This window comes from Dromaius novaehollandiae, chromosome 1, assembly GCF_036370855.1.
Source record: "Dromaius novaehollandiae isolate bDroNov1 chromosome 1, bDroNov1.hap1, whole genome shotgun sequence".
Lineage (NCBI taxonomy): Eukaryota > Metazoa > Chordata > Aves > Casuariiformes > Dromaiidae > Dromaius > Dromaius novaehollandiae.
The window spans coordinates 205,000,874-205,013,360 of record NC_088098.1 but is presented as its reverse complement, the minus strand read 5'-3'; the positions used below and the strand labels follow the sequence as shown (position 1 = coordinate 205,013,360).

The 12,487-nt window shown below is 35.4% G+C and overlaps 1 protein-coding gene across 3 annotated transcripts in view; it reads left to right on the top strand.

Annotated features, from left to right (window-relative positions):
• Nucleotides 1-12,487, top strand: part of CNTN5 (contactin 5) — a 656,184-nt gene that overhangs the window by 445,367 nt on the left and 198,330 nt on the right. For all 3 annotated transcript variants that reach the window (XM_064505105.1, XM_026109144.2, XM_064505106.1), the window contains one exon: nt 9,515-9,610. In XM_064505105.1, coding sequence (XP_064361175.1) covers nt 9,515-9,610 — 96 coding nt within the window. The remainder of the gene's footprint in view (nt 1-9,514; nt 9,611-12,487) is intronic.

Genomic DNA, 12,487 nt, shown 5'->3' with positions numbered 1-12,487 from the left:
GCGGTCATACTGAGCACCACAACTCTTAGAGAAGAGCAAATAAATAAATTCTGGGAGATTATGAAGTATGGAGGCATTTATACACCTTAGTCTACACAAGCCAGCACTGTGAAATGACTGGCCTAGAGTGGAGTCAGAATTTGATACCAAATCACCACCAAATGGTGTCTGCAAGCCTCCAGCTATTACCTCAATCAAGACAGTCAGACCGTTCTCCTAGACTTAGTTTGGGATTGCAGTTCTCAGGTATTATCTTTGTTGTAAGTCCTAGTTCATGCACATAGAACTTGCAATTCTGAACCAAAACTTCCATTTAAGCAAAGTTTAATTTAACCAGAAAAAAAGAATTTTCAACTGAAACATTATCAAAGAGCTCTACACTGCTACCTTCAGCCTTAGTAGGGCTGACTTTTCTTGAATTTTCTGCAGTCTTTATCTGTAACACCTCTCAGACCATTAAATGCAAACATCCATACATTTAGAAAAAACTTTGTCTGAATTTGTAACTTTAGGCCCCCTTTGCTGTCAGTAAAGAGAAATAATCAATTCTTGTGTAAGATTAATCTGTTGTAAATTACAAACCTAGATGAGATCAGCTGAAACGTGTCATAGGAATACCCCTTTCACTTCATGTAGTATAAAAGAAGCAAGAGAACCTCAAATGTAGATGTGGAAGATGTAAAGATTTAAAGTTAGGTGAGATCAACACCACCCCTTCTGCACCTGGAAAAGCTTGCTTGCTTCACCATTTGTTAACTGTTTTATACCCTTTGTTCTAACAAATTCCAGCTTTTGCAAAACCATATTTGTACCTTAAGAGACACAGGATAAAGGATCTTTGAGGCTAAAGGTTTGCACTATTGTCCTGTACACATAAAAGTTAAGCCATTATGTTGCCTTAGGCAAGTACCATATTAACTAATTATTAAATATATATTAAAAATGTTTTGCTCTGTAATATGAGTTAGCTCAATATCACAAAGAAGACTTTAATGCCTTGCTCACAAAGAATGGTCAGATAAATGTTTTATCTCTGTTTTACTAGTACTGTTACAGATCAGCCTCGTATTGGCCACATTACCTGTGTAGTGATTTTCAACCTGTAGGGAGGATGTTAGTCCCTAAGGATTCTATATGACATCATACTATAAATAGCTATGTTATGATATATGGTTATTCATGCAAGATTCTAACTAACTGGCATAACTATCTTTAGTCACTAATTTAAAGAAGTAAAAGTAATATCTAGTTTAAGAAAATTACTACAAAAGATGGTATTGAATGGATATTACAAATGGTGTTTGCAGTATGTTCTTGAATGTTTGGAATGAATTTAATTGAAACAAGAGACTATGAGAGAAAATGAGAAAAAATAAAGAAGCCCTCTTAAATACAAAGGAAGAAGTAACAAAGTAGGATTACAAATATCATGTTGTAAAAGTATTTTGCATACAGAATTTATACAGATTAATGTACTGCTCAGTGCCAGGAAAGTATATTAAAATGGAAGCAAATAAAAATGTGTATTTGTGTTTCTCAAGAAGCGGATAACGTTATGCAAAATAATGTCGTTACAAAAAAATACATTACATATATTGCTCCAGTGCAGATCCACTTGCTGTGCATCTCTCTAAATAGTGGCAGTTATTGAGGTACCTAATGTTTGTTTTGGTGATTAAATGTAGGCAACCACATTTGAAAATTTTACTTTTGTTTTGTTAGTTAAGGGTTTGGGGTTTTTTTTCTTTTTTTTGAGTTTAGCTCTGATTCCTAGATGAAAGATCATGAATGGAATGCAAGTCTTAGCTTAAGTAAAATATTTCCACCTGGTTATATGTTCTTCATTGTTACTACACAGATTTGAAAGGCAGCTGAGGAATATGCTGAAATAGCTCTTGTAAGAACAGATGAAACCTGACAAAAAGAATGATTGTGGTTAATCATGACCATCAACATCTGTAACCACAAACATCCTAAATATTACACAGTAAATACAGCAAGTTGAATAATATAGCAAGTCTAGATTTTTCAACATACTTTTGTTACTTGTTTCTGTAAGTAAATATTTTCTTTTCTAATTCATGGGGATGTAGTACTTCAGGGTTTCTGAATGCAGAAGTCCTACTGAAGTTCAAGGAGATTTTGGTATCTACAAATCCCCCTTTCTCTTCAAAGCTCTGGGAGGAATTAAGCTTTATTGATGGTACTGATGTTATTTATTGATACTATTGAAATTAGGGGTAAAAATACTTCCCAATATTCACAAGACTCTCTTCCATGAACTGTTAGATGGTACAGGTACTGGATATTTTATTGAAAAGTAATATCCCTTCTAGTAAGTATGGAATACTAAATACATACAAATTCGATTATTTTCTTTGCTTTTTATAAAAAGATCAAATTTTCTAATTAATTATAATAATTACTAATTTCTAATTCATAATCTAATTTATGAATGCTTATTTAGTCTCAAAAAGGAAAAAAAAAGTTATACTATAACTCATGGCATAGAAGAATCAACAAATCTTTTTTAGTAAATTGTTCTGTCTATTTCTTATCTTCACCAGAACAATTAATTATTACTATAGTTAACTGTGTTATGGTAGTGTGTATTAGCCCTGTTTATGGACTCATGACTTCGCTGCGATAGGTTATGTAAAAAGATACACAGATGTTCTCTCTTTACGAGAGAAGAGAAAGCAGCTAGACATAGACAGCTGGCTAGAGAAGTACAAGTAAATGAGGTGATACTACTGACTGCAGTACACCATGTACTTTGGAGTTGTTATAATATACAAACATGACAGACATAAAAATCAATATTCCGTTAGTTAACTATTCCTTTGTATTTCCCAATGAAAATATAGTTAAGGGCTATTTATCAATGGTGTGTATATCTTATAGTTCATGCTGAAGGTATGGTAGAAAAAATACTCTTTTCTTCTTGCTTGAACATGCCACAAGGATTCAAATATTCTTTAATTGCTCCTTTGCTTCTGAGAAAAAAACAAAACAAACAAACAACAAAACCCTCCTCTGTGGTATCTGACAGAAATTCTGGAAGATATTAATCTAACATGGAAATTGAATATATTGTGTCTTTTTTTATCTTTTACATTTCAGACAAGAATCTTTAAGATTTCTCCTGTGCCTCATCTCTTGCTGGAGCTCCCTTAAAACATCTGTAAAACTACGTTCTTCTTCTCCAAAAAATCTTTCCTAAAAATTCTTTCCCTACAAAATCTTAAAAATCTTTCCTTAAAAATCTTTCCTCATTTGGTCTGCTGATGTGCTGATACACAGGGTAGCATACAGGTTTATGATGCTTCATTCTTTCTCTGTATTCCCTGTCTTTCTGTTACCTCTTATTTTGTATTTAAGTAACAAATTCTTTGAGCAAAGAAACGACCCTTTTCAGGTCATGTCAGACTGATCATCCATGAAGTATTCAAAAGCTTTCTGGTAACAAATAACAACAACAACAATGATAATAAGCATGATACATTCTAAAGTACTTGAATCTTGCCCTTATTTTGTCACCTAAAAGTCATATGATAATGTAATTTTTAAAAGCTGAAGATTTATGTTTCTCTATTAATTTTGGTGAGATGATTTTTCCATCATCACAGAAATCTCTTTGGCTATGCCTCCTTTCACACTCCTCCTAGTTAACATCGTCAATATTAACAATTATTCTTACTTAGGTCCAATGAGTGAACCTAACAATACAGCTCCACCTATTTAATCTAGTGTTCCTAAGAAACAGGCATATGTCAATACAAAATGGTACATTTATTGCTTTGGGCATCTTGAAATTCCATGAGTATTGTATTTAATTCATCCAGCTAAAAAGTAATTCATCCAGCTAAAAAGTTCCCTATATAACCATGTGTCATTTTTTTCTAATATCTACCTTTCATTGTTCTATAGCCTGTGTATATAGGCTATTAAAAACATTTATGTTTCCTGTTGTTTAGAGTGTACAGTCAAATCATGTCTTTGACTTAGGGTATAATGGAATTTTGAAAAACATGTGCTTAATAGAATTCCTTTCTCTGTAAATCTTCCCTTTTTAAAACAGCTACAGTTCCTGTTCAAGGTTCATTTCTTAGTCCTGTTTTTCAAACACGAGGAAAGGAAGGCTATCTGTTCTGTAGTGACAACAAAACGAATATGCTTGTCCTTGGCCTGACAGAAGAATTTTGCTTTGTGTAGAGCTATTTTTACCTCATTAGAAAGAGTATTGGCTGCTTTATATCTTTGGGTATCTTCAGCATATGTTGTTTATTTTGCTCAAAAGAAGACATTTTAAGCCATATCATACAACATCCCTTTTAACTCTTTGAAAAACTAGCACATAAAATAGTATAAAATCACACAATTGGTCTGGCAAAGACATTTTTCTGCATTACTTTGATCTCTACTGTAAAAGTGGATTGACTGGTTTAAGCTGCTGCTAATGAACTACAGAGCCTCCAACCATTACAATACTAGGTTCCCTAGTAGTAACTGCCCAAAGTCAATGCAAGATCTGTTTGTCCTTTGTTCTTTGACCTTCGTTTCTTAGTAACTATCAGCGGACAGTTGTCTGGGCCACAAAAACTTCTAACTTCTGTGTTTCCCCAATCAACTACAGAAAAATGATGAATGTAGAGAATAAATAATCCTTCCTATATATATCCAAAAGGCCAAGTAGAGTGAAGGTGAATTAGAAGTCTGGTAGGTAAGAGGTAAAAACTGTTCCAGCCTTTTGTATGAATTGTTAAACAGGGTATTTCTGCACTTGTGCTTGTCTTATCTTAGTGTGCCTGATCCTCTTTTTCCTATTCTCACCCCCTGTTGTATCCTAGACTACTGGAAAAATTCTCTGATATTGGTTCTTTTCCCCTTCTGTTTATTTGTTTTTGTATTTATTCATATTTCTGCAGAGGTCTTCTGTTGCTTTGACTGCCTTGAGGTTTTCCTCATTTATTTTCCATTTCTCCTTTCACCTACTGCAAAAGTGTTTTGTTATCTGTTGGGTCTTGATACCCTTGTTGGGGTGAACATCATACTCTTGTAGCACTCACGCATATGCAATTGGACAACCCACACTTCAGCTCCTTCAGAAGAATGGGGTTAGGCAGTGCAGGGAGAGCCGTGCCAGCCTGTCAACATGTTTTGGGTCAGAGATTTGGGACAGGTCGACATGACCTGTTTTGGGTCAGAGATTTGAATGCTTTTCCCAATCTTATAACTTCTGTCCAAGGTCAAGGAAGTATTGAGCTAATTGTAACTGAACGTAGGTAGGGCATACAGAAAGTGTTGTACCAAACCTGTTGGTTATAATGTCTTACGTCTTCACTAGCTCTGGAATTTCAGTACTGTTTCCCTCTCATAGGGGGGACCAACTTTGCATTACAGGTTGTTCTCTAGCGATGATGCAAAAAACTTAATCAAAAGATTACTTTTTCATATTTGATTTGCAATAAAGAAGATTGCGCTGATTCTCCCTCTCCCTCTATACTGAATACCCTTTGCATGCTTTGTGGATATATTTCTAACACTGTGTTCACGTTAGAAATGGTAACTGACTCTTCACCATACATTTTCAGAGTGGTAGAGGCAGTGGCTCATGTTAAAGAATATGGAAGTCATGAAGCTAAAACCTCAGGCACAGCTTTGAAAATATTCAAGAGGTGTTACCATCTTTGCCACTAACACTGAGATAAGCATAAATAAATCAGGTCTTTCAGGGCATGAAATGAACATCAGCAGAGCACAGAAAGCTGTTTTCTTATCCACTAGCCCTGTACATCATCATAATATGTAGATAGATTCACTCTGTGTGGGGCAGTCTGACACATGCAAAAAGAGAGTTACAGATTAATGCTGCAGGGAGAATACTGTACCAAAGACCAGCATTACCAGGTGAGCGGTTATGGTCTCTACCTCTAAAGCAAGTTATGGTCTCTACATCTGATGCTGTATTCTGTTCTTCCTTTATTTTTTAATCTATTTTTAGAGTTTTTAAAATAAAATAATGAGGGTTTTAATACTTTTAATATCTTTTTTTCAATATAGCTAGATATCAAATGGCAGAGATTCACAGGAAATGTTTTAAATATTCCCTTCATTAGATTCTTCCATATTGGACTTCCATATTGGATGTATTATTTTAACAAGGGGGAACTACACATGTGATCCCACACATCTTCTTCCTTTAGGCTTTACTTTTATTTGTTTTCCCTGCTTTTACTCCTGTTAATCCTTTTTTTCACTATATGCTAACAAGAAATCCAATGTGTTACTCAGAACTAACAGAGACCCAAAAACAGCCAGAATACAAAGCTCATTTCTACCTTCCTTCTTTAGTTTGAAATTAATTGGTTTGAATAAATACAAAATTGAGTCACACATAGTCCTTTTATTTTTAACAAAAAAAGATGACCTTTTTTATTATTTGGAGACATACACGTATGCATATTTGTTCATCGCAGTGCAAAGACAAAGCAGGAAATAAAAGTCCTTCAGGTTGCTATAGCTAATTGGAACACAGAATTTATTTGCCTGAGGAAAAAAATAGAAGAAGTTTGGAAACATGCTTCAGGAAAAATTGTATTATTTTAAACTTTCACTTCTGCCTACAGAGTTACAGTTTAGGTGTCACACATTTCATTTCTTTTGTGTTGACAGGCTTCCAAGTTGTGCATCATAGGAAATAAAAACTTATTAGCAAGGATAAAAATGTATAACCCTATGAGATATCAGGATTCTACATTCAAATTAAAATATTTTACCCTCCAGGAACAATACTTCAGTTATCAGTTTTTCAAGAGAAAATAAAAATATTTTCCAAAATGGCAGGTATTTTTTCAAATAACTTGACATTCCAAATTAAGATTTGAATTGAAATATTATTCTCAAGCTTATGCTCAAGCTTATGAAAAATTGCTGATAGAGTTTATGAAAACAAATCTCAAAGACTTTTCTTGATAATATGAAAGATTGCTTCCTTGGCCTTCTCTCTGTGTACATTTTAGAGAACCTGTCCTTACACTAGTAGATATTTAGACTATTGAACTAATAATATTTTGGTTTGTTCAACTATTTGATTCTCTGATCCAAATAGTTTTTGGGAAAAAAATGTTTTTTCCTTTTTATAATGCATATAGAAGACTTGAAGTATCGTTTTCAGGTAATCTTTGGTAAAATACTGATATCGACAGGAAGACTGCAACATAATTTTTATTTTCCAAATGCTGGGGAAGGAAGTGCTGCTTATGATAATGCCTATTCCAATGTGCAGAGGAATGACCTGCATTTCTCATGGAGCACAGCTACTCCGGATTCAGAACGTCTTCTCAAAGTGTGTTGAAGCCATGGCACATGAATTCAAGTTCTGTCCACGTTTCAAATTCATTGAGGTTTGTTCATGGATATGGTCTTGGCCTCTGAAAGCATTTTAGGAGTAAATCAAACTGCACATTTCAGGACATTCGTACAGAGAAGATTCATCACATTTTCTTGGGAAGGAAGGCAACAAAAACAATTTTAAGGAAATTCAGTGCTTATGTATCACTCTTCTTGTCTGCAAAATTGACCTTGATGAAAAAAAAAAAAACCTCTTAAGAACACAATCTTTTTACAGACACTCAGCAATAATCCATTAAAGCAGAATATAATATTCCTTTCTAAGCGTTCATTTCTTAATTAAGTACAGAAAGCTATTGTATGTCAATATATCAGCATTCATGTAGAAAATTTCAGGACTAAACTCAAACATACATAAAGTTATAGACTCGAAGTCTCATGCTAACGTAATCCAGGCATTACTTTGAAAACTTTTTGTTGCAAACTGTGATCTCATCCAAATAAAGTAATCATGCAGGGCTACAACAGCCCTCTACTTTCTAAATACCAAAAATAATAATTACGGTGTTGCAGAACGCAGTGTTAGGCAGCACTCAGTAGGTAGCATTTTTTAAATGAAATTTCACTGGATGGTTTTGCAACCCACTGTGGACTTATTTTAAGATGTGATGTAATATTTCTTTAATATCTCATCTACTTTTTTCCTATTTGAACACATCTTTGAAATGCAAGCAGTGACATAGCTTGGCCAAAGACAGTACACATCCAGATACATTTAAATTTTAGACTACCTAAGACATCTTGTAAAAATGTTAATAATCAGTTGGAAAGATCATAAGTCTCTTTCTACTTAAAAATATATATATTCTCTGTTATGAAATCCATGAAAAATCAACTCTTATATTGATTTTGAAAATTGCTGAACTTCAATTTTATGTAAAATTAAGCATGAAGCAAGATATGGAGCTCTGGCATCTGACAGAAAGTTGTCAGTAGAGCGTAGTTAAGAAAGTAACAGTTCTGTTCAACCTATTCAGATTCCTTGGTGCTATTGACCTCATACTGGCACCCTGGTCTCATAAATGAACAAGTACAGCTATAGATCTTAGGGTGTTCATGTAAGATGCTTCTACTTGCTCATCCTGTTCATATATTCAGGCTCTTCATATTTTGTCTGCTGAAGTTTCGGTGTCATTTTCAAAGATTCCTTTGGGTACCCTTATTTCCAGCAATCTTCCCTTGATTCACATGAGAGAGAAAAGTTCTAGTCTTTGGAACAACTGTGAGTGAGCAAAGGCTTTACATGGTGTTGCATTCACTGAGGAATGGGTGAAGTTTTCAGTCTGGTGTCAACACCGAGCTCTTGTGCCTGTTCTGCTGCAGATACCAAGGCTAGAGCATGGCTATCCACTTCAAATGCGAACCTAGGTCCAGTATTCCCTGCGGTAAACAGAGTATCAGATCTTCTGGTTGAGAGGCTTTAAGTTAACACAATGAACTGTTCACAGCAGCACCTTGTAGACTCATTCAAAAGTTTTTGTACATAAAGTGAAATATTCCTTATTCACCTGCTGAAGAAAACTTTTGGAGGCAAGAAATATTTACGCACGCCTGGATTATGTTTAGGACACTAGAGAAATCAGAAGGAAAGAGGGTATTTAAGAAAAGTAAAGCTGCTATGGACCACATTTGGTCTTAGAACCAATGCACCTGATGTTCGCTTGTACTCATTGCAATGTGTCACGCACTGTATTATCCAGATGACATATTAATAGCAGTCTTCAGTCAGCACGTTAGACAAGGTGTTCTTTACACTTTTTATTTTTTCACTGTGCATGAATGGCTTCTACTGGTGAAAGAAATCAACAAACAGGGTATGACAAAAAGAAATAAAAGCACCATTAAATGTCTTTTGTAAATGGTATATCGCCTGATGCTTGTCCTTTGACACCAAATCCTAGCGTACTGAAAAGAGTAATAAAGAGCTGATGCAACATGGAAATCTTTGCAATGGAAATAGACTGATTTTTAAAGGCCCTACTATCACAGATTAAGGTATGAAAAAAGGAACTGTCAGCTTTACAAGAAGAAAAATTATAAGTTGCAGTAGTAACATCATCAATCTTCTTTTTGCATCTAAAATGCTGTGTTCTTTCAACAGATTTGGGGAATTTTAGCGGTCGGACGAGAAGCGCTGTCTCCGTGCGGGAAGGTCAGGGAGTTGTGCTGATGTGCTCCCCTCCACTTCACTCGCCAGGTACAGTAGGCTGCAGCTTGTGCTGCTCCTGGTCTTTTACAGTATGCTCATTATTTTTGAGTGTGTACTTGATTGTGGAACTTTAAAGATGAAATACACAGCTCTACTGACAGTTTCTGCAGTATCAAAGGAGTAATTAAAGCTCATATACTATAAATGTCACTGAATAGCAGCAGAATTTCTGTTATAAGATTGCCTTATTCCCACTATTAAAGCTGAATGTAACAGGAATAGTCTCTATGCCACCAGTGTAATATACTGCCTTGAGGTCACAAAAGATTTCTTTCAGAGTTTAGAAACCTTCAAAATTTGTTCCAAATGTCAGTGTTGGGATACAGATGTAGAATACAAATTGGCTTTTGTTTTTAATAGTACAGTCATGATTTTGGCTGCTTCTGCTAGCTGTATAGCTTAGTTTCCAGTACAATAGCATCATTGCTAGAAGTCAGAGATATCATAAATCCTGTGAATGCCTGTGAATTTCCAAAAGAAAATGTAGACATTCCAGAGATGATACATATATACATTGTTTTGCTTTTCAAACTGGCAATCCTACAATTTCTGCAGCTAAATATGTCTTTATATTTGCATATAAGTAAATTTATCTTTATATATGCATAATATATAGTACTTGGAGACACCCTGGCAAATGGAATAACTTGTTTGTCAATAGATACAGTATAGCCAGTATTCTCCTCTTTGGGAAATGGGATCCGTTTTAAGATGATTTTTTGTTCCTTCCAATTTGAGCCCTGAACAAAAGTCACGTTGCAGAAGAGCAAGCTGTAGAAACAAGATCTTCTCTGTGTTTCTATTAGGAAAATGTGTCCTGTTTCTATTTATTCTAGAATTATTGTTATTACTGTGTTATTGTTACCAATATAATTAATATTTGTTATCTTCTGGCCACCTCTCTGCTTTCCTCTTTCCTGGGTACATTCTTTTATTATTATTGCCTTTATAATCTATTTCAGATTTTGACACTACAATATGTATGTAATGGAATTGAGTACACGATATTAGTGCTTGGTTATAATAAGTCAAAATTTTGGGAGGAAAAAGAGGTAGGCAGAAGTGAGAGATGGTTTCGACTTGAATACTATTTCCCCACATGGAGAGTTTAAGGATGATAGATGGGCATCATTATTGTTGTTGTCATATACCTCGTAATAGCTGTCATTCCACAAAATGCACCTAGTATGTCATCAAAGTCTTCATAAGTTTTCTCTAAAAAACTTGTATTCAGTCAGGTTCTAATGCCATGTTTTACTGTAGAACTGTTACTTACACATTGTGTTTGATTATGAAAAGCTATTACCTTTCATTTTCATGAGTGTGCCAGCAAAACCCCTGGTGGGGAACCTCCTGTGCCTACAATGAGAGCTTGCAGCTGGTTTAGGTTATACAGTTTGGAGCACTGGTGTAACTATGCCAGTGGGAAAACTCCCTTCTGAAAAATATTTGGAGCCTCTGTTGGCATGATTTTATCACTATAGCTGTACCAGCAAGCGTTCGGCAGGGTGGAGGAGTAGTCACTGAACGCTGAGAGATTTGCGCTGACAGTGCCGGAGCTGGCACAGCCTGGTGACTGGGACGGGAGCTCGCCCTCCCCTTCCTCTGTTGGCTGTGTAGTGCAGGGCTGCTGGTTAAGGTCTGCCTCTCCTGCTCACACCTCCTGGAGGGATGGCAAACAGGCAGGATCACCCACATTTTCCTTCCATCTCCCAGCTTGTGTAATGCTGAGGAGCTGCAAGTCCACACGTACTGCAATGGGGGTCTAAATGGCATTAGTCCAGTGGCTGGAGATGACTCGGAAAGTGGAGAGCTACTTCCGTGGGCCTTACAAAAAATTCCACACCTGGCGATGCTTCAACAATCTTCAGTGAAGTTCTGGTAATAAGGTACAAGACGTTAATGAAAGATGGCTGGGAGATCAGAGTCAGCCTGTGAAACAGAATTGTGGACAAAGGCAGAGCATCAAGGGGGAAGGGTGTGAGTTCAATACTAATTAATTCAAATTAATGTGAAAATGGTGAATATGAAACTTCCTTTTCTTCTCCAGTCCTATTGCTACAAAGTCTTTTTGCAGAGCAGGGAAACTTCAAGGATTTGTGTGCAGTAACATCTAAAATACAAAATAGTCTTTTTTGAGAGAATCCTGTTTCTGGAGAGTCCATTTTAGTTTCTGAGTCTGATTTTCAAAGATGGTATTGTTTTCTGTAGTAGCCTAAACAAATTTCAATCCTTAAAATCATCTGTGAGAAAAATCTTCAGGTGAATACTAAGCTGTTGTAGAAGGTATATCTATGTTAAATATTGTTTAAAGTTCATGTGGAGTGCATATACGTCTGACATCAACACGACCATGAGTTATGAGGATGTTTTCTGACAGAGAAAACATTCTGTCATTTTGTAAATGAACACCACAAACTCCGCTATATTGATTTATCTACATTGATCAGCACCTTTAGAAATAATCTTCATTTACTATCCCAGGGGAGAGATCCATGATACAGTATCAAATCTAATCATTCTCCACAACCTCATAAGCAATTTTTCCTTCCACAGAATCCCATGCCTCAATCTCTAAAGTTAATAACTACTTATAAGCTTGCCTGAGGATTGAAACCTTTTAAAAAATGACAATATCATTGAGGGAAAAGAAAGATGACTCAGTGAAAGAACATTATATTAAAAGAGACATGGGTTTATTAACATGTTTTGAAATGGTAGATAAAGTAAATACTTTTGATTGAGTAATACCTACAGTTCATTCTTACAGAACACAATTCTTCTAGAAAAAAATGAATGTCTTTGCAAAGCACCAGTGACTGAAAAAATACCTCACTAGTTTCTTTTGGGAAAGCAGGTTTCATA